This window comes from Myotis yumanensis, unplaced genomic scaffold, assembly GCF_028538775.1.
Source record: "Myotis yumanensis isolate MYYU_CA2020_CCGP unplaced genomic scaffold, mMyoYum1.0.hap1 SCAF_3, whole genome shotgun sequence".
NCBI lineage: Eukaryota > Metazoa > Chordata > Mammalia > Chiroptera > Vespertilionidae > Myotis > Myotis yumanensis.
The window spans coordinates 123,580,443-123,603,638 of record NW_027223754.1 but is presented as its reverse complement, the minus strand read 5'-3'; the positions used below and the strand labels follow the sequence as shown (position 1 = coordinate 123,603,638).

Here is a 23,196-nt window from a genome sequence, read left to right as displayed (position 1 = left end):
GCCCATCTCCCATCCATCAAGGCCCCCGAGCAAACTCTGCCACTGAACACCTATCTAAGCAAGAGAAAGGGGGAGACCAAGGCAGGTGGTCAGGGCCCTGTGCCAGGTGAGCTCAAAGAAAGACCAAGACAAAAGAAAAACACTAAGCACAACAGCTATTTTATTCTTTACCTTATAATTTTCTTTATTTTACCAAATTAGCTATAGAAAAAGGCAAATCTTTTTCAAAATCAAATATAAAAAGTACAAGTAAACAGCTTTTCACAATCTACATAAGCTTTATGTGTTCTCCCTACAGTCACTCCCAAGGTGTTTAACTAGAAGCCCGGTACATGAAATTCGTGCATTGGGGGGGGGGGGGGGGGGGGCGGTGGTCCCTCAGCCCAACCTGCACCCTCTCCAGTCCGGGACCCCTCAGGGGACATCCCTCTCACAATCTGGGATAGCTGACTCCTAACCGCTCTCCCCTGCTGGCCTGATTGCCCCTAACTGCTCTCTCCTGTTGGCCTGATCACCCATAACCATCTCTGCCTTGGCCCCCACCATCATGGCTTTGTCCGGAAGGACATCCGAAAGGATGTCAAGAAGACATCTGGTCTAATTATCATATTACCCTTTTATTAGTATAGATAAGCAGAACTCATAGAAGGTCACCTGCCTGGCTGTGACCAAGGTAGTTCCACTATACAGGTAGAATTTGGCCAACCTGGACCACATGGTACCCCACTTAGGGACAAGGACCTTGTCGTGAGAGGAGACAAACGTTAACATTTTTTCCCACTCACCTCCTCTAACTTTTGGCTCATCCAGAGAAAGTGATTGACAACCCCAAAGGCTGCTGGACAACTATTTGACAGAGGGGTCCACAAAGAGGCCTCCTCCACCTGTTACTCTTTTCTTTATCACTTCACATCCATAGGGGTCCCTAAGCCCCAAGAGAAGGGTCAAGTGCAAATCTGGTAAACCAAGAAGCCCTAGCAGTTGTCAACTTAATTAGCCTTCAGGAAAAATATATGGATATATGAGCACAGTGGAGTTGCTATAGAGACAGGCCCAGGAGGCACATTTAGAACAGGGCCTCATCACATCACCTGATAAAAATAAGACCCAGGCTTTTTAATAGCATGAATTACTTAAGTTTTATATTTAACAGGGGACGATACCAAGGCTATTACTGGTTTTCAGAATATTTTAGGAATCTGGGCTGCCTGTTTGTACATATGTTAACAGCCATCACAACATATGCTCTGGTGGCTGGCAGTTAAGAGCTAGAAGCTCATGTGTCTCTCTCACCCCTGAGATGAGAGAGGGACCTTCTCACTTTGGGTTTGTCCTCCTTTAATCGGGTAGGAGATTTTTAATATGTTTCAGAGGAAAGACTGGGGAAGAGCTCTACTGTGCTTTGCACCAGGACCTTTGCATATATTTTGCTAATCCCTGTAACAACCCTATGAAATAATGATCCCATTTTGCAGATGAAAACATTGAGGTTCAACATTTCCCCAAGGTCACACAGCTAATAAGTAGTAGAGTTAGAATTCAAACCCAGGTGTCCCCCATTCCAAAGCCCATTGCTCTGTACAAGGAAGAATCTGGGATGAGGGGAATCTAAAGAGATTTAACATTTTTATTAATAGATAGCATGGACTTTATTATAGTTTGATCTCTCCTCTAAGGAGGTCCTAAAGAAGGTCTCCAAGAAGAATTCCAGAGATTCCGACCTCTGCTGATGAGAACCTCTCCAGTTATCCAGGGCGAGTGTTCATTTCAGGCTAACTTCTCCTGACCACCCACACACTTCTGGGTGCCTTTTCCCCAGCTCAGTCCCGCAGGCATAGTTCGCACAAGATCCCAAAGTAAACTCCATTGACAGAGTGTCTCCACTGCTCTTGCATCCATGAAAGTTTAAAGACATGAAACCAAGCTGGGAATCCAAAGGGAAGGGCATTTGGTTGTGGGCTTTGTTTGTTTGTTTTTTACAGTTTTGTATTTGCATTATTCACGACTCTCCTACTCTACATAGAGACTCTTGCTTGCTTTCAGCTTTCATTTATTTATTTACCATTTTCCCAACAAAGGCTTACATAGTAGACTCATTCTGTGCCCAAGAGGTACCAGTCTTTCCTTGTGGTGGGAAATGGTGCTGGTGATGATACAGCTGGGCATAAGGCAATGGATGTGACAGGGAGAGGAAAGATGGCTGGAAGCTGGGGGCCCACTCAGTTTATCAGCTGAAAGTAATGACAGAGATTGTCTGGGCTCCAAAGGATCTGAGAGAACATGTCAAGGGAAAAACTGAAATGTGTGGTTTGGCAGAAATTCTAACCAAAGTATCGCTCTAAGTGAACTAGGCAGAGAAGGAGAAGGCAGGTAGATGACACAGATGAGGCTGAGGTCCAAGCAGAAGCAGAAGACTTAGAGTCTCTGAAGAGTCCCTGAGCAGTGGACCCGCCCTAGGAGCTTTCCCCACGCTGCCTACAGCCTCCAGCCTGTGGACCCAGGTGAAACGTTTTGGCTATTGGAATAATCCTGTGGTTGACTCGTGGCATGTAATGAGCTCAGTAGTCCCCGAGGGCCAGCCTGGAAATCCCATTTCCACTCCAGGCAACCACAGAGGTTAAAGGCATGGGCTTTCTTCTCAGGCCAACTTTATGTCCTGGCTTTGCCACTCACTAGCTATGGTAACTCAGGCAAGTCATTTAAGCTCTCTATGCTTGAGCTTTCCTGTCTGTAAATAGGAATAATACCAATTAGATGCCAAGGATGAGCCCAGGTAGGAAAATGGCCAGTGGGCTATGTCAAGGGCCAGAGACAACATCCACTCCATTGGCTGGGTGAATGCCATGGCCAGGACAAGTGAGCAGAAGCCAGACCCCAACCTCCCTCCCTCCATGACCCTAATGCTCCTTGGATAACCCCCCACCCCTCGCCACCCAATCTCTGTCCTCTCCTGCTAAAAGGGTCCCCTGAGCCACTACTGCTGTCAACCATGCGCTCTTTCCATGAAAAGGTCTCTAGGGTAACTCATAGGCCCTGGTTGCCACGTGCCACCAAGCCTTCCCCTATTCCCGTCTTTACCTTTGCCCTCTAAATAAGGAAGCCAGCGCTGCCAAGCCAAGAACTTCTGCCCAGTTTGGATCCTGGGTAGCCTCTCGCCTGCCTCTTTCCCTGGGCCCCCAGCCAATTCCTCCCTCCCTCAGAGATGCTCCCTGCTCACTTCATTCCTGCCTCATAGTTGGAATGACAGTGGCTCCCAGCATCCCTGAGGCATGGGGAGGTTGCTGGGGGTCTGGGGAGCAGCCAGCTCAGGAGCAGGTTAATGTTACAACCCTGGATAAGTGAGCTGGGCCAGCTGACGTCAGGGTGATGATGGGTGGAGGGGAGCGCCAGGCTGCTGAACTATAAAGACAGGTCAAATCAAATGTAATCAACTCGGGACAGAGCTAGCCGGCGAACTAGACAGCGTCCCCAAGCCATGGTCCCTACCAGCCGCGGCTCAGCCTGGGTCCCTCTGCTCCCGACCCGAGTGCCCGAAGCAGGCTTTGGTTTTATGTCAGCAGCCTTCATCTGCCTTCCAAAAATAAGCCCCTGCCGCCATGCCGAAGGGAGAAAAACAAGAAGGGCGGTATTTTTAGGGCCATTAATTCTGACCACGTGCCTGAGAGGCAAGGTGGATGGCCCTGGGACAGAGGCTGTTCATCGCTATGTCCCGGGGAGCAGGACGTCTTCAGGGAACGCTGCAGGCTCTCCTCTTCCTAGGCATCCTAGTGGGCATGGTGGTGCCCTCCCCTGCGGGCACCCGAGCCAACAGCACGCTGCTGGACTCCAGGGGCTGGGGCACCCTGCTGTCCAGGTCCCGAGCTGGGCTAGCTGGAGAGATTGCCGGGGTGAACTGGGAAAGTGGCTATTTGGTGGGGATCAAGCGACAGCGGAGGCTCTACTGCAACGTGGGCATCGGCTTTCACCTCCAGGTGCCCCCCGACGGCCGGATCAGCGGGACCCACGAGGAGAACCCCTACAGTGAGTGCCAGTTGCAGCCAGTTGGGAAGCTGGGGGCTTGAGCTCAAGCAGGGCTAACGGATGAAGGGGACTTGCTCTGATGCATGGGGTCCTGTTATGAAGGGGAGCGAAATGCTATTCTCCACTTGGATGCCCTTAACAGAGCCACCCCTTCCAGACTCACTTTGACTCTGCCCAGGTGCAGGCTCAATATGCGGCGGTCCCAGCATCCCCGTGTGCTTTGCCATGATCTCATGGAGCCCCTGTGGCACTCATATTTCAGCATTACAGGGCCATCTGTGGCCATATAAGACCACTGGGAACCATCAGCCTGGGAAACCAAAGGCAAGGATGGGGAGAACGAGTGAGGCTACTTGGACCAAATTAGACACAAGCTTATTTTTATTTAGCTTCCCCTTTGAGAAGGGAAGGCAAGTGGTTTGCACAATTTCCAGCTGAAGCACATCCTTCTTTTCATTTCAGCCTGCCCCCTCTGTCCTGGGGTCTGTGTCCTACAAGTTGATGGTTGCTGCATAGATAGGCTCTCCCATCTAAGGGGGCGGAGGGAGGGGAAGGGCTGCAGGATCCAGGCAAACCATCAGCCTCTGCTGATGCATTTGCAAGATTAGGTGGGCTGAGATTTGTTGAAACGTGTGGAGTGTACATTTTTAACAAAATGAATCTGAATGCAATTTTTACCCAACTCAAGAAGTGATTAAGTCAGTGAAAGCCCAGATTCAAAGCTAATCTTAAGTAGATACCTAAGTGGCCACTGTGATCCCTAACTCTGATGTCAGAACGTCCCCTTGCAGAACCGGATTTTGACAGTCTATTGGCAAGACCTGCCAAGTCTAGCTGCGGGATTTCCTAAAATTAGACAGATCAGGGATGGAGGTGACGAGGGTCTGACTTTCTAGGAGCAGGGGGATGGGCCTTGCCCGGTCACCTTTAGATTGACAGTTCAGTCTGATCTGCACAAGCCTCAGGTAACACAGCCCGTATTTCCTCATCAGGCCTGCTGGAGATTTCCACCGTGGAGCGAGGCGTGGTGAGTCTCTTCGGAGTGAAAAGCGCCCTCTTCGTTGCCATGAACAGTAAAGGAAGATTATACACAACGGTGAGTTCATCCGGCCAGGGGAAGCTCCAGGTTGTACAAGGCCCAAAACTGACTCCACTGAGGAAAATAATACAAACTCTGGAGTATGGAGATGAATATTTCTCTAGAATGAGAACAGAGGGGGCTGTGGGAGGAGGCTGTGCAGGTGGGGGGCCTTGAAGCTCAGGCTTAGGAAGATTCACCCCGGTCTCCGAATTGGACCATGATCCTCCTGGTCCTGCCTCCCAGTGCTTTGTAATTCCAGGGACCCCGCAGGTCAGAGGGCTGCTGGCCTGAGGAAAAGCTGCACTCTGGCCTATAGCCGCCCTCTGGGCTATGGCAGGTTTGATCCCCTGAACTGGAGAGGCCACAGAAGCATGTGGCCAGTGTGCAGCCCTCCATGACCCGCCCTCGGAGAGGCGCCTCCAGCCCCAGTGCAACAGGAGGAGGGGAAACAGAGATGCTCTCCTCGCCTTCATCAGTATGGGGACCTTTTCACGTAGGTTTTAAGTCCAACCCCTGACCCCAGAGCCTGGAGAAGCATCGGCCCTATTATAACCCCTTGGCTGATTCCAAAATGCAGGCTGGGAAAGTATCCCTATGATGTTGAAGAAACCAAGAGTTCTTTGGACAGAAATAAGAGGGCTAAAAAGAAAGGCCTCTGAGCAGTGGTCAAGGAATACCAGAGTTATTTATGGGAAGGGCGTGGAGGGCTGCTCTACCTCTCCTTGGAGACAGACTGAGGATCAGGAAGTGGACAGAGAGATCTGGGATTGGTGCCGGCTTCTGGGGAGACTATTCCAACAGCACAGGTCTGTTAAATACCTGAATGGGGTGCTCACGTGGCCTCTGCCCTTGAACACCTCTCCGTCTGAGCTGGTTTCCATGGAGACAGGCATGGATTAAATTCCGTGGGTCTCTGAAATAAGACAAGTAACAGAGGGGCAGTGGGGCAGGAGCTGGAACACGGGTCCCAGTCTGTACACCAAATGCACGTCTGCTGTGGGCCTCACCCACCTTACCTGCCAGGCCCTGAGGCAGGTCCCCACAGCCATGATTGACACAAGACCTTGGAGACCTGGGGTCTTAACTATAAAATGAGGATCAAGATCAAACCGCTTCCCAAGGGTGCTGGGGGGATAATGCTCAGAAAGCCCTGCACAGGGCACCCTGCAAACACCTCTTTCCTACACATGAGACATGTGGGAGCACCGTTTGCATTCACATCACCTTGAGAGCTTGTTAACAGCACAGATTTCCGGGAACCTTTCTCAGAGATGCTTATCCAAGAAAGCTGGGCTGGGGCCTGGAAATCAGCTTGTCTGTTTTTGCTTTTTAAGTTTCTCTGGTGTTTCTGAGGCACAGGCAGACTTGGGAACCACCAGGCTACAGAGCCTCTGCCCTGCCTGAGGGTGACCCCAACCCTGAGAGCCGGAGGGCTGGAGAGATGAAAGCATGGAATTCTCAGACACCTCTTACACCTCGGCACCACACCGGTGATGGAGGGGACAGGAGGCAGCCAGGACCAAAACAGGTTTTAGCCATGTGCCTAAGCATTAGGGCCAGGGGTGTCCACGGAGTAGGACCCCTCCGAGGAGTGCGTCATCCCTCAGAGCCCCTCACAGCCTGCATGATGCCTGGAGCCCACTGGTTGAGAGCCACAATGCGGGTGTGAGCTGGGCCCACTGGTGGTCCATGACATCTGAAAGGTTGGCAACCACTGAGCTCAGGGACCCTATGCAAGGGCTCCTAGGCAGGGAAATCTGGAAGGAAGCATTCAGTACAGCAACCCTTACTCTTGCCACCTTTGTTAACAAGCTATTCAATATATCTCTTTGCCCAGAAAGAAATTCACCTGGGAGGTGGGGAAAGAGCACAAATATGGGGGACATTTATCCACTCCCCACTTTCTTTAAGTCCATAGTCCCGGGCGGAGAAGCCAAGGAGGCTGGGAACACAAGATTCAACAATCGGGGACATGCTGCACAGGGTAAAGCCTTCAGAGTAACCACAGGAAGGGGGAGCCATCGCTTTGAAGGGTGGACTGACTCCTAGTGCAGGGGACACCCCTGGCCCTCGTGCTTAGGCACATGACTTCCAAGGGGACAAGCAGGGCTCATTAAATGACCAGGGTTTAGGAAGGAGGGGAGAAGATCGCCCATTTGCCACACACCCCACACATGCTCCCAGGAGCACTGGGCCCAAAAGCACCTTCTCTAAGTGGGGACAGTCTCCTCCTGGATGGAGCCCAGGGCCAGGCAGGAGTGGGGCTGGGCAGGGGAGTGTAGAGCTGAGCCTGGAGCCGCTGCCCCGCAGGGCTGGTTATCACAGTCTGAAAAAACAATTGCCAACTGATCCGGGAGCCAGGAAGACTCCTGCTGGGCGATGATTTCATTCACACTATTTCCCTTTAAGCCCCCAGAGCTGCCTCATCCCGAGTTGGCTCAGCTGCTCCTGCCGCTAAATGGGACTTCTCCTGGAGGGAGGGAACCGTGCTGGGCAGGGGACAGGGGACAGGGGACAGCCCTTGGGGGGAGAATGCGTGTCATGAAAGCCCTCCTGAGGAAAAGTGGCCTCCCACTTGTCTCACTTGCAGAAAAGAGAACTGCAGAGCCTGTCCCTCCTCGGACAATACAGATAGCCACCCAGTTTTAAGCACCTACTGTTTGCAGGGTGCCCTGCAGAGGGCTTTCTGAGCATTATCCCCCAGCAACCCTGCCCTTCCCCCGCCCAGGCAGGTTTGATCCTCACTTTATAGTTAAGACCCCAGATCTCCAAGGTCTTGTGTCAATCATGGCTGTGGAGGCCCACAGCAGAAGTGCATGTGATGTACAGACTAGGACCCGTGTCAAATGAGGCAGAAATCAGTGAATCCCAATCTCCTTTTTAAAATAATAATTTAAAAAAATCAAGGCTCTCCACTTGACAGTGGTTCTGTTAGAATCCTTTGGCTGGAAAAAAAAAATGCCATCAATGAAACAACATCCAGCTTAAGAAAAAGTCTTAAGAAGAGTTTATTTGAGCCAAACTGAGGACAACTGCCAGGAAGCAAAATCTCGACACTGAGAAAATGCTCCGCAGAGTGGCAGTTTTGCAGCTTATTTCATACATAGGAATCAAAGGAGGAGACGTAAGGAGGCTACAGGGAATGTGTTGGTGGTAGAGTTGGGAGGTGGGAGAAAAGAAAGTGGGGGAATCTCTGGGACTGGATAAAAGGTAAAACAGAGAGACACTTCGTTTACATTGGGGTGTATAGAATAGTTAACATTTACAGCACGTAGAGATGGTATTTGGGGCACAAGATAACAATGAGGGGTTCTGTGGTCTCTGCCCTGCTGCCTGTAGTTGTGCCCTGAGGGGTCTGGAAAAGGGGATTACTCTGACACCCCAAAGATATGTTATCAGAGATGCAAAAAGACCATGGACAGGCTCAGTTAGGGTTGACCTTTGTCAGGGAAGCTACAGGCCTAGGATGAGCCTACCTGCCGTGACTTGCTTTTTGTTAGGAAGTTTTCATTTCAGACCATTCTAGTCTCTGAGTTTGCTGGGACCTCCATGCAGGCCTCCCCTGAGCTTGTCAGGTTTAGTATGTGGCCCCTTTTTCGTCCACAATACACGGCAGCAAAAAGGTACTAGAAATTCAGTAATGCTTTTAAATGATTTTAGCTTTACAAATTATAACGGTGTCTACATCTTTTATATCAATAGTAGTGTGACAATGTGCAAAACACACTACTTGCTTCATCCGAGAGGCCTTTGAGAATTCCCTGGGGGTTATTCAGGAGCCCACGCCTTCCCCTCAGTCCGTGCTCAGTTTGCCGCTCCTCTCATCCAGCGTGTGCAAGGTCTGGGCGCGGGGGAGGCCGTGCTGCAGTGAGGCCAGAGCGCCCTGCAGAGCAGAGAAGTCTCAGAACGCGTGGCCTGCTGCAAAGACCTACAGGAATGAGAAGAATGATGTGCCTGGTGAAAACATTTTCTAACACTTCTAAATTGTCAATGCAGTTGTGTGTTAGGAATGAGGGTTAGTTAGCAAATGCAGTACAGACCTCTTCAGAGCCGGGAGATGTTATGACTTCTTTGCAGCTGAGGACAGGGAAAGAAGCAGTCAGTGGCTGCAGGAGGTAAGGGTCTCAGGACAAAGAGTTTTCTTTTTTGTTTCTACCGCCCACTTCGTAACCCACCCACCCCCACCTCCACACACGCACGCACAACCAGGAGAAATAGGGACAAGTGCCAAGGGCAGCCGAAGGAGGAAAAACTTTAAAGACAAGAATCCACTCCCATCAGCCTGGGTGACTGGACTCTGCCTAAAGGCAGGAGATGGCTGTCTGGTCCACCCAGACTTCAAGAGGCATTTCTGCCTGCGGTAACTCCTGCAGAAACACCCACACATCTACCCCTCTGCAGAGGCCTTCTCCAGAGTGAGCGTCGGTGCTTGATCTGGTTCCACAGAAGTCTGATGAGACCTATATGGAATTTAAAACATTGTCACACTGGGGCTTGAGGCCCGGAAGACCCAGGAAATGTGATCTGCTGGAATTATTTTCATTTGTTCAAGGAATAATATGTTGTAGCTGCTTTTATTATCACGGTGTTCACTGGGCTGAGTGCATTTCACACCAGAGCTGAGGAGCCAATCTTCCTGAGCCACGAGAACCCAGAAGCCAGGGAAATGGTGGAGATGAATTAGGGGCTGGGTCGTGATACTACCTTGAGCACCAATCTTCAGGAAAATCCCAAGGGCCTGAAGCATCGGCTGCACCAAAGAGTTTGGGAAGTTGTCTTGGCGTCTTGCTGCAGGTCTATAGCCACCTGAACTAGAGCATGGGGGGTGGGGTGTGCTTAAAAGAACAGGCCAGGGGAAGGTAGAGAGGGCTTCTAAAGCAGACTTCATCTATTTCTCTTTTTTCTCTTTAGATTTGTACAGAATTCTGGGGAAGGCTAGGAATATGAGATAAGCTAGATAAAAGGGACAGAATGGGGAAAAAAAACAAGTCAGAAGCTTCTTTAAAAGGGAGGAGGAACTTGAATAATCAAAATCTGATGAACAGAGGACAAAATTTGATATATAAAGCATCACTGTCCACTTGTAAACAAATATGTTTTAGGAGACCCAGGCACTAAGGAAAGGCTGAGTTCTTAAATTGGACACATTCTAGAACAGAGGATATGAGCAAAGGCCTTCATAGCTTCTTGACAGAATGGCTCAATTTCTCCCCTTCCTCTTCTCCTTCCCCTCCCTCTACGCCAGGATTTGATTCCGTCTCTGGAGTTTGCAAACCACATATGCAACCTCTCTCCTAACCACCATCCCCGTCAGAAATGAATTCTCCTGGAAATCAGTGGGGCGGTTACTCTTCAGGGATGTATAAAATTAGAAGGGAGGGGAAAGTGGTGGGTGGAGACTGGGCTGTGATGGGAGGAGGAGGAGACCACCGGGTTCTGATACCAATGTTTTCTCCGTTTCCTGGCCCATCTTCTATCCTGAGTTCCTTTTCCATTTTAAGTAACCTACTTATATGGCTAGGTAATACATGAACATGGCCTAAGGGGGAGAACAAGTACAAAAGAATATGGCATGGGAAGTAAGCCTCACTCTCACTGTTGTCCTAAAGCCACCCACTTCCTCCCAGATTCAGCCACCCTTACCAGTTTCTTGAATACCATCCCAGGAAGCACCTGTGTCCCTGCGCATGCACACAGGATATTTTTTTTAAATCACACAAATAGGAGCATGGTACACACACTGTTTGAAGCTTATTTCTTCACTTAACAGTATATCTTTGAGACCATTTCAAGTCAGTGCACAAAGAGGTTTCTTATTTTCTCACTAGAGGCCCAGTGCATGAAATTCATGCATGGGTGGGGGGGGGGGGGGCGGGGGCACTCCCCTCAGCCCAGCCTGCACCCTCTCCAATCCAGTACCCCTTGGGGGATGTCCCAGGGATCGGGCCTAAACTGGCAGTCAGACATCCCTCTCACAATCCTGGACTGCTGGCTCCTAATCGCTCACCTGCCTGCCTGGCCACCCCTTACTGCCTCCCCTGCTGGCCTGGTCACCCCTAACTTCCCCCACCGCTGGCCTGGTTGTCCCCAAATGCACCCCCCTGCCAGTCTGGTTGCCCCTAACTGCCCCCCCTGCCGGCCTGGTCGCCCCCAACTGCCACCCCCCTGCCAGCCTGGTCGCCCCACGCAGCCTGCTGTTCAGTTGTTTGGTCATCCCTCACTAACCCTCCTGCTGGCCTGGTTGTAGGCAGCCATCTTGTGAGGGTGTGAGGGTCAATTTGCATATTACCTCTTTATTATATAGGATGGCTTATAGTGTTCCACTGTGTGGACTTGCCGTAATTGAGTTCACCACTCCTCCTAATAGACACATAGGCTAATGTCAGGCTTTCACTACTGTAAACAATTTTACAGTCACTTTTGTACATGTGAGAGCCTGTACCAGTAAGGTAAATTTCTAGGAGCAGAATTACTCATCAAAGCTGTAACAATTTTTTATTCTAATAAACACTGTCAAATTGCTTTTTATAAAGTCTATAACAATTTACACATCATGGGACATTAAATGAGAAATCCTAGTTTCTCTGTCCTCACCAATGAAAGTATATTATCAAATATTGTTCTCTTTGTAATCTGACAATTAAAAATGGGACCTCACATTTTATGTCATTTACATTTCTCTTATTAAGCATATTTTCTTATGTGGTTTTTTTGTTTGCTGTTGTTGTTGTTAATCCTCACCGGAGGATATTTTTTCCATGCTTCTTAGAGAGAGTGGAGGGAAGGGGAGAGACAGAGAAAAACATCCATCAATTGGTTGCCTCATGCGCACACCCCAACCAAAGTACATGCCCCTGACCGGAATCAAACCCTGGACCCTTCAGTCCGAGGGCCGACACTTTATCCACTGAGCCAAACTAACTAGGGCATATTTTCTTATGTTTAAGTGCTATTTGTATTTCCCTTTCTGTGAATTGTCTGTTCATTTTTCAGTGAGTTAAGGATTCTGAATATAGTAACAAAATGTCCTCTTTGCAATTTATTGCAAACTGCATTACAAAATAAAATGCATTGAAAATATTTTTTATCCAGTATATTACTTATAGTTTTATTTTGTTTTAAGGTCTTTAAATTTTTTCCAGACAGTCATATTTATTTACTTATTTATTTATTATGGCTTTTAGTTTTTTGTGTCCTGCTTAGAAAGATTTTTCTGACTTAAAAACAATTTTTTTATCTTTAAGTTTCTCTTTTTTGCAATGAAATCTCTACTTTTAAAATTTATTTTAATATAAGAATGAAGGCATACATAAAATTCATTGTTATTGTTATTATTGTTCTTACCAACACCATGTTTTCTCAGTGATTTGAAACACACTTCTATTTCTAGATACACTTTTATTTTATATTCACTTCAGGTCCATTTTTACTTTATATTCACGTATCTTTGGGTTTACTTCTTAACTTTCTATTTTGTTCATTTGTCTGCACCGGACTTTTATTGTGGCACCAGACAATTATTTTTTATTTTTTATGTGCCAGGCATTATACCAAGGACTTTTTATGCATTATCTCCGTTAATAATTACTCCAATTCTATGACATAATTATTCTTACTGCTCCCACTCTACAGATGAGGAAACTGGGGCTTAGGAAGTTAATTTGCCCAAGTTCACACAGCTAAGTACGAGGTGAAGCATCATCAGTCTAACCTCAAAACTATTGCTCAAATGTGCTCTTTACCCACTTTGATTTGTTTATTCTCCCCACCTTTGGGATAATCCTTCCTTCACGCATTCCGCAAGTATTTATTGAGCACCCATAGGAGAGAAAGGAAAGCTTGTGGCAACTCCCTAGATGGTATCAAGGAGCCATTGATGGTGGCTGATGAGAGTTTTCACATTTGTCTCAAGGAAGTTAACATAATGTGAAAGCTTTGTAAACCAGGGTGGTGAGAGGCAAGGAGCAAGGGCAGGAGGGGAGTGCGCAGTGTGTTCCCAAAGACCACACCTCCTCCCTGCTCACTCCCACCCTGCATCGATACAGCCATCCATGTGGGGGTATCTATACATTTCAGTGTTGTCCCTAATAGTCATCATTCATTCAGCATCATGTACTCAATAAGGCACAGTTCTTGTCTTAAGGAACTTGGAGTCTATTGGGAAAGAAAACCCTGTCCACAGGGATCACACACTGTTTTAGATGCTGCCTGAGAGGTGAACTCCAGGGGCTGGGAGCCCTGGTGAGCGAGTGCGTCACCTTCTGTTCAAAACAGGAAGAAGCCCACTGCCAGCGGGTCAGTGAGCTCACAGTACAATTCCTGTAGAGAAGGTCAGATGACACCTCTGGGGCGGTCAGCCATCGAGTGGGTCATTTTATAGCTGATGGCCTCAGTCAGGAGGAAGGAATCAAAAATGATACTCCACCTATTTCTCTGTTTCACCCTTTTTTTTAAAGACTACATCCCAGGTCTCCTGGCTCCCAGCTCTCTTCCTCTAGAGTCTAGATCCCAAGGAGCTTCGCTCCTCATCAAAAGCACAGAACCCTCCCAGCTCCCCTCAGGACAAGGACCCGGCGCCCTAAGGGAGCAAAGGGCTCTCTTTTCTAGGAATAAAGGAGGACATGGGCTGTTTCCTGTGGGTGCGTGACAGGAAGTCCAGCACTCACTTCTGAGCAGGCGGTTCACACACCGTCCTCTACCAGATCAGCGCTTTATCACTGGCCCAGACCCCATGGCACCGCTGTCACACAGGCAACCAGCTTCCTTTCCCCACAAAAACTACTGCTCCCCACCTTCTCTATTCCTGCACTTCCCTGGAGAACTACGAGTGTCCAGGGAGGCACAGGGCATCTTTGGGTTCAAAGTCTAAATGCCTCTTTAAGGAATTGCAAACTTGGGACTTAAAGCAGGAAAGGCAGTGAGGAAACACGAGTGGAAAGAGTGAGTGAGTTACTATGATCAACAGACAGCACGAGAAAGGACTTAGGAATCATCTGCTTTGACCCTTTCTCCAACCGCCCCCTCCTCACCACCACGGCCACCACCACACAGTCTGCAGAAAAGGGGACAGAGGCTGAGAGAGGAGCAGCCTGCTGGGGCACACAGGCAGGGAGTGGAGAAGCCACCAACCAGAACCCCGAGCTCTTTCTCTCAGTCCTGCTCCACTAGACTACCTCCCGCAGTGGACTGGAGAAAACAGCCCATTACATCCCTTTCTGGTCCTTCCTCTGAGCGGGATGAATGATCATAGGTGCTTAGTAGAAAGTGCCCCGAACTGGAAATCAAGAGACTCACCGCCTGTGCTACAGACTGTCCACCTACGTCCCTGGGCCTTGGTTTCCTCCTTGCAAAGGAGGGAAGGTGCGAGGGGACCATGAGAGTTCTGAGGTCTCTTTCTGTTCCAACCTTTCATGATTCTGTTCACCTGGGATGCCTTGCATCTCAAGGGGCTGTTCTACAAAGTGGAGGGGTGGGGGGTGCTTGGCAGCGGGTCGGCTGGGCCTTACTTGTAATTGGCCTGCTGTTTGCCTCTTCTTTCACAGACCAGCTTCCAAGAGGAATGCAAGTTCAGAGAAACCCTCCTGCCCAACAATTACAACGCCTATGAGTCAGACCTGTATCGAGGGACCTACATCGCACTGAGCAAATATGGACGGGTAAAGCGGGGCAGCAAGGTGTCCCCAATCATGACCGTCACTCACTTCCTTCCCAGGATATAAGGACCCTGAAAGAACGTGCACAGGCGGAAAGTGACATTTTTTCTACTGGAATTTTGCACAGTGAACAGTTTCCCTTACCCCCATGCCTCCTGAGTCAGGTTTCTCTAATACTGGGGGAGGCCTGAGTTGGTTCCCTCGGCCACCAGACCCCAGGACATGTAACCCACCCAGGTGAGGGGTTGCAGCCAGCTTTGTAGAGTGGCAGCGGAGCCCATGCTCTGACCTCACCTGAGGAAAGAAGGTGCAGATGACACATGTGGAATGTGACCTTGTGCCCAGGAGAGGCCAGCGAGGAAACATGTGTGTGCTGGTGTGTATCCATACATCTCTGTCTATGTTGTCAGAGCAAAGGCATTTCGGAGCATCGGGTTTCTTCCCTCCAGATCACTGTGGCAGGCATCTGCCTGCAAGAATGTCACTTGTCAAACCACCAGGATTGGTGCGTGCTCCCACTCTGCCTCTTTCCAATCACCTTTGCGTTCAGAGGCTCCTGGCTACACAGCAGAGAGGCAGGGTGAGCAGGAGGAAGGTTTGACTGCAAACCAGAAGGAAAGTGGGCAGGCACTCTGATCGTCCTGCTCAGGAGGACTGTGGGGATATAGGCGCATTGTCGGGGCAGCTGGGGGAGAAGGGATGCCCTTCTCGGAGGACAGCAGTTTCCCGGGCGGTTGGGGAAGGCCTGCTGGAGGCAGCGGAGGGACTGGATGTTCCATGGAGAGCCATTCTGCTGGAGGACTCGGTGCCGTGTGGCTCCGAGATCAAGTGGGGCCAGGCTGCCTGCCCATAGCTTTTCCTCACTGTGAACCAGGTCTTATTTTAACCTCAGATGACAAGGATCCTAATAATGGCAACCTCTTTGGCAAGGGGTGAGGGGGAGCAAAATAGAGCATGAAGGAAGTAGAGAAGCTCTGGACTCCAGATGATAATTCCTCTCCAGCTCCGTCCAGGAAACTCACCCAAGTTCTCATCCGATACCCGCACTTCCTTCTTGGTCGTCCTCGTCTCACATACACGCCTGTGCCTGGATGCGGGAGAATGGGCACCGTGGCGTCTGGGGTGTGCCCCCTCTGGCCCCCTACAGTAGAAGAGTGTTAATCCTGTAAACTCAAGCAGCCAAGCTGAGGCAGCTCCTTGCTGCTTGATGGCTTCTTGCCTCCTGCCCTTTGAGAGTATTTAAAGCAGAGGTTCCCCTGAGCGACTATAAATGTTGTCTTCCCGGAGCTTTCAGATTCCTGAGCCATCGGACCGTTCCTAAATCTGAAACCAAAGAGAGCCATGTCAGAATGCAAATATTTTTGGCATATGTGAACCACGAGTTACAAGATGACCTGACACCCTCCGCTACTCCCAGGGGCCCCTGCCTGCAAGACAGCCCTCCATCTGCTGCCGCGCCTCATCCCTGGCGTGCCGCGCTAGTGCAGATGTGCCGTCTATACATAGGCCTGACCTGGATGACTGTGAGCCATTGGCGATCCAAGGGAGAGATGCCATACTGGCCGCCTCCTCTGCCCAGCAAACAGCAGGAGGACATGTGCTGGGTGAGGAGGAAAAGTCCACCCCCAGGTGAGCACATTTGGAACAGACAGTAAGAGCTGAGGAGCAAGAAAGGCATGGCCACGCCTGGGATAGAGACTGGAGGGGGCTGAGGTCCTGGATCAAGTAGAAGAGAGAAAAGCGATCCACCTTGACTGGAATATTTGAAGTGCAGGCCTGCTAGGAGGCAGGGGACGAAGCTGATTGTTTTCCAGGAGGCGGTCCAGAGCAATCTGTCTCTGTAACAGGGTTCGTCAGAAACCGGTGCTCTCAGAACCCGAGGCGCGTATCCGTTCCGATGGAAGGCGGTGGGAGTGCAGGAAAGCTGGGTGGATGGATGGAGGAGGAACAAGTTTTAGGTCCCAAAGCATTAGTTCCTTCCTGCCTAGCTCTTTGGGCTAAGGTGGCTTGAGAGGGGCCGCAGGCTGCCAGGCCTTTCCTGCATCTCTCTGGAGGCTCATAAAAGCGTTCAAATCCCGACAAGGAGTTTCCCCAAATGTCTGCTCCCATTTGTCATGCTGGGAGAGAGAAGGAGAAGCTGTGGAACGCCCAGGACCAGGCAAGCGATATCCGGCCACTACCCAGTGGCCCCAGCGTGCTGCTGTGACTAGAATCAGTTCTGAGCAGCTGGGCGTCTGGTCTAACTGGTGCCAGGTCCCTGCTGTACCAGGTGTTAAGCATTTTGTATTACACGGCTGGATGGAGGCACACCTCCTTGACTCTGAAATCCTTCCCATCCAGAGGAATTCTCCCAAGGCTTTCTCTTTGGCCTATAAGTGACTTGGGCTTAAGAAAAATCAGTCCCCCTCACAGAAGCAGGTAAAGGGGCAGGAACAGCGCAAAATCCGAGCAGGGCTCCTCAGTTCGTCCCTCCTGCTCGTGTTGGCGCACAGATGTGCACAGTCCTCACCTCGCTGATCGTCGTGTCTGTGAATCTGAATTCCGATGCCAGCCCGTGGGCTCCAAGGGGCTGCAGAAAACGTTGCGTAGGCAGGGGAACAGAGGTGCCCCACCTTCCGGCTGACAATGTCCTGTGAATGACATGGTCCTCCTGCCCCCAAACCTTGAGCTCTGAGACTGGTTTAGAGAGTTTTGTAGCTAATGGGTCACTCTTCCACCCTGAGCTTCTCTGGCAGCTCCATGCAAACTTGGGGTTCCAGCAGCCCTGAGGCCGCCTTATTCCCTCTTCAAGAGTAAATGATAGAGAGAGCAACATACTGACCCCTTTGAAGATAGACTTCTCAGCTGGAAGAGGTTAGCTCAGACACCATGCGGAGCCCCAGGCGAGGTGAGATCTGCACCCCTCAGGGTAATGGATGGACGTCAGGGGAACCAGGAAACGCCAGCTGCCTGCTCAAGCTGTAGCTTATGTTGAATCATCACTCGCTGCCTTCTGATCCCCCTTCCCTTCCCACTGCCCAGACATTTTTGACCCACCTTTGGAAAGCAGCATATAATGATGTGATTAATACCCTGTCATTATCCTTCACAGCCTCCCCTCTGCCACCACGTCCCACGAACCCTCCAGCACACACACTCCAAGGCCCCAGTCGGGGCCCTGATCCTATGACTTAAGAAAGAGAATATTTTCTCTTTCATCTGATCCAGGCCATACACCTCTCTCCTTTGCAGACAAGTAGGTTTCTCCGAGGGCCAATAATCCAGGCCTAACATTCTCTCCCACCACCACCCTGCCCTGGGCGTTGGGAGTTTTCCTGTCCATGCTGGCTCAGGGCCCTGTCTTGTCCTCCACCTCAGACCCTTCAAGTTCTCACGTGTGCAGGTCCTGAGGAAGAAGCAGGTGCAAAAGCCCATGAGCTGGCGTTCTCCTGCCTCCTGCGCTGGGCTTCACTGCCAATGCCACAGCCACGGCACCGCCTCCACCACTGCTGTCGCCCCGTCCCCTCTGCCCTGTCCCCTCTGAGCCTCTCATGTGAGCGCACACTAGGAAACTCCCGCCCCCCCTCCCTCCAGGGCTTTCCCCAACGGCTCTGAAGAGGTTTCCTTTGCCACTTCAGGTCTCTAACACTTGTCCCCCCTCCTCCCGCCCAGGAACCAGCCACTCACTCTGCTACCTCCCAGGAAAGCTCCCAGGGCAGGGACTTCTGGGACGAGGCCAGAGAATAGACAGGAACACTCCAGTCTGCACCTGAGCTGGGGTTCCTCTTCCCAGGACAGGAGGGAGTGATTACACCCCAAACAGACCCCAAATCTAGTCCATTGCGCAGACAGGCCACGCAGAACATGTTGTTTACCTCACGAACCGCGGAGGCTCCAGCACTCGGGCAGCTGTGTCCCTTTCTACAAATCACTGTGGTTTTCCCTTCCTACAAATCGCTACGTACCTCAGGCTGGGTCCCAGTGCAAAGCGTTCTCAAGCCTGGGTCTAGCGAGTAGGAAAGCTCGGAATTTGTTCCGTCATGTGCTTGTAAAATGTGATGCTTCCATTTTGTTAATATGTATGTGCTATGCACAAACCATATCATGTTCCAGCAAAAAGTGAAAGGCCTTTTTATACGTTCCTCTACACTGACGCCACCCTCCTATTAAAACTGACAGTGAACGTCCGGGCTGTGGTTGATTTCCATCTTCACTCTTGCCCACCTCCCAGGGAGGCCGCAAGGGGAATAGCAGCACATTCCTGCTGTGGGTATGAAAGTCGCGGAGCTGTGGGTTACTAAGGCAGGAGGAAGTCACGCAGGTCACATGGTCCGATCGTTGTGTTTATAAATGGGGGGAGGGGAAGGAAGCCACTGTGGACCAAAAAAACACGGTGAGGCAGCTGCCCTCTCCTCCTGCCTTGGTCAAGGCCAGATGCCCACATGTCTGTGGCCAGCACATTTGCTCAGTCCCTTAGTGACCCACCAGGGAACATCTACTGAGCATCCTATCTCTGCTGCATGGGGCTGGGTTTGGGGATATGTGAGTGCACGGGGCAGACACAGTCCCCATTCTCTTGCAAACACGTACTGAGCAAAGTCAACGAGGCCTGTGTTACAGTGCAGACTTCCCAGCTGACTTGCACAGACGCACAGGCTCCGATGCTGGGCTCAGGAGTCTGGCTCTACAACACCCCACCTCCCAGGTGATGCTGACATTGGAAAGCCCTGGCCTCACAGGACGGCTGGAAGTGTAGAACATTTGAGCTAAGAGAGACTCTATGACTTATTTTTTAAAAAAACAACAACTATATATAGGTTAAAAGAAGATTAGGGAGTTTCCGTTTCTTATCCAGGACCATGCAACCAGAACTAGAACCCTCAATGGCTGTGTTTCCCCTCCCAGGTGCACTTCCCCCCAACACCTCCCCATCCTCGAACCTGTCATCCTCCCGCCACGCCCCCTGCACCCGCACCCCACAGCACCTTCTGCTTCCTCATGCAGTCTCAGGGGAGGTTAACATGTGCCTTCAGGTGAGCAGTGTGGGCTCTGAATAAATCGATGTGTTTTCAGGAGAGCTGCCTGCTCGTGGCCTCTGACCTCAGTGCTGTATTTATTCACACAATGTTTCTAAGCTCCTACTGTGTGCCAGAACCAGGCTGGGCCCCAGGAATATCACTTGGCAGATAACATATGGGCTTATGTACTGGCAGGGAAGACAGACATTAGACAAATAATCATGGTAGAACATGGCGAGTGACAAGAAAGAGAAAGTTCAGGTACTATGGGGGCACAGACCAGGGTCCCCACCTCATGTGGGTGGATGAGGGATGCATCCCAGAGAAAGCTGAACTCTAAGGGGCCAGCCAGATTTCGGGCCTGTGGGTGGGGTCACAGGCAGCAGGGGAGGAGTGTTCTGGGGGAGCGAGGGCACGGGAGGTGTTTGATGGCGCAGATTGGGGCCAAGGAGGAGAACAGGGCAGTTTGGAGGCGCTGAACGAGGTACAGAGTGAGGGGAGTTGGGCAAGATGGGGTTCAAGACAGTCTGAGTCTGCTAGGAGCTGGCTCATGGGGCACCTGGTAAGTACGGTCAGCTGCTTGCGTATTTTAAATTTTTCCTGCCATATAATTCACCCCTTTCAAGTGTACAAGCGAGTGATTTCTAAGTAAAGCTACCAGTTGTACAATCATCACCATAAAGCAGTTTTAGAGCATTTTCATTCCTCCAACAAGATCCCTCATGCACATTCACTCTCCCTCCCCCGCTCCCATGTCCATCCCAGGCAGCCATCAATCTCCTTTCTGTTTTCGAAGTTGTGCCTTTTTTGGGTATTTCGTGTAATCATACAATATGTGGTTCCTTGTGATTGGCTTCTTTCACTGAAGGAGCTTTTCTTTTCATCTTAAAACAATGAGGGGTCCTTACTGAGTTTAAGAATGAATAAGACCAGAATGATCACTGGAACTGTCTTATATAAAGTGACTTGGAGGAGGTGAGCCCTGTGAGGGGAGAACAGTGTGGAGCCGCTGGAGTGCCCGGCTGCAGCAGATGCCCACAGGACAGCACGGTGCCAGGAGGGTGCAAAGAGGCTGTTCACTTCATACAACAGCCCTGACTCCAGGGAGCTCTTTGTAGAATGAGCCTGATTCTTCTAAATAATAATAATAATAATTAATTAAAAATTTTAAAACCAGCCCTGACTGGTTTGGCTCAGTGGATAGAGCGTCAGCCTGCGGACTCTAGGGTCCCAGGTTCGATTCCAGTCAAGGGCATGTACCTTGGTTGCAGGCACATACCCAGTAGGGAGTGTGCAGGAGGCAGCTGATCGATGTTTCTCTCGCATCGATGTTTCTAACTCTCTATCCTTCTCCCTTACTCTCTGTAAAAAATCAATAAAATATATTTTTTTTAAAATAAAATAAAAATTTTAAAACCAAAAACATAGGAACCAGCCCCCACCATTTTCTGAGGTGGATCTCTACAGGTTGCACATCCTCTGTATGACTGCTCACATCCCTGGATGGATGGACAAGAAGCTCCTCTGTCCATCTGTGTCTGTCAAGGCCCTGAGGCCGCATGATGGTTTTGACATAGGCAAAGGGACACTATGACCTCATTTTACAAGCACATGCGTGGCCAGATCCTTCCCTCCTTTCCTCTGGCTTTCAGAGAAAGAGCCGAATGCCAAGGAAACAAGCTAATAAAAGGTGTTGAACTTCTTTTGTTGTGAAAACATTATTCCAGGGATATTCTGAAGTCTGACCACACTCAGTCAAACTTCGGCACCACATTCTGCTACCGTCTCATACAACAGGATGTGATGCTCAGAGTGAACACCTCAAGACCTATGGAAACTTCAGGTGACAAAGGTGTTTATTAAGGAATAAAAGCACATTTTAAAAACATTTTCAACACAAAACTTTGTACAATTATCAGAAAAGAGTTTAATGCTCAGTATGTGTGTCTTTTTAAATTAGCCAATCAAAATATTCCATTTCCGAGCATTCCTCCTGGAGTTGCCCTGTAAGAGAGAAGAGAGGCTGTTGACTGTGGCCATTTGGGAGGCTGAAGAGTCACTTAGCTGTCTGGTCACAGTGCTGATTATAAATATCAATGGTTAATTATTACTTATTTTCATTGGTAGCACAAGAGCCCTCCCATCTGGTTTTGGTGGGACACTCTCCATCCAATGGGCCATCATATGTCCCCATGTGGCAAGGCTACTCATAGTTCCAAGGGACCACAGAGACTGCCTCTCGCTTGCTCTTAGTAAATGCACAGAGTGCTTATTTCATTGTCTCAGCCACAGATGCCATAGGCTGGGGGCTTAAACACTATTACTTCCTCACAGTTCTGAAAGCCACAGATCCAGGCCCAGTAGGGTCAGTTTCTGGTGAGGCCTCTCTTCCTGACTTGTAGATAGCCGCCTTCTCATTGTGTCCTCACATGGCCTTTCCTCTGTTTGTGAGTGTGGACAGGTAGAGCTCTCTTGTGTCTCTCCACTCATTATAAGGACACAAGTCCTATAGGATTAAATTCCTGCCCTTTGTGACCTCATTTAATCTTTTTTAAAAATATATTTTTATTGATTTCAGAGAGGAAGAGAGAGGGAGAGAGAGATAGAAACATCAATGATGAGGGAGAATCACTGATCGGCTGCCTCATGCACACCCCACACTAGGGATCGAACCTACAACCCAGGCATGTGCCCTGACCAGGAATTGAACCGTGACCTCCTGGTTCATAGATCAACGCTTAACCACTGAGCCATGCTGGCCAGGCTCATTTAATCTTAATTACCTCCTTAAAGGCTCTATCTCCAAATATAACATGAATTTGGGGAGGACACAAACGTTCCATCCTAAAAGTGTCCCATTTCTATCTGGAGAAGCCTGACCTCAGACCCTATGTCATTCTAACATTTCAGGAGGGAAATCATCAGTCACCCATTTACCAGACTCCCAAGGGTCTCCTATAATTACATATAGTTCTAATTTCAGGGCCTTATTTTTTTTTTGAGTGGGTGAAACAGGTAGTTACCTCCAAGGTAATAGTTCTCAATTAGGGATGATTTTGACATGTAGGAGGCACTTGGCACTAGCTGAAGACAGTTTTGATAGTTAGAACTGGGAGTGGGGAGTGCGTACTACTGCCATCTGATGAGTAGCAGCCAGGGAGGCTGCTAAACATCCTACAATGCACAGAACAGCCTCCTGCCACAAAGAGTGACTCAGTCCCACGGAGCAATAGTGCTAAGGTTAAGGATTCCTGCTCCAAAGTAATGCACCCTCTTATTTGTCCTGAAATTCTTAAATTAACCCTACTGAAGACCAATGAGGAAGGAGAAGCTGGGAGAGAAGCTTCAGATGCCATTCTCACCCTCACATGCACATCCTGCTCCCCAGGAAGTCCCAGTGGACTATCAAGAATTGTCCAGAGCAGAGAGTTGGCAGATGGGCACT

At 49.8% G+C, this 23,196-nt stretch overlaps 1 protein-coding gene across 1 annotated transcript; it reads left to right on the top strand.

Annotated features, from left to right (window-relative positions):
• Window positions 1-3,674: 3,674 nt before the first annotated feature.
• Window positions 3,675-14,820, top strand: FGF6 (fibroblast growth factor 6). The gene is made up of 3 exons (XM_070407575.1): window positions 3,675-4,020; window positions 5,013-5,116; window positions 14,644-14,820. The coding sequence occupies exons 1-3, from the start codon at window positions 3,675-3,677 to the stop codon at window positions 14,818-14,820; spliced, it is 627 nt and encodes a 208-aa protein (XP_070263676.1).
• Window positions 14,821-23,196: the final 8,376 nt, after the last annotated feature.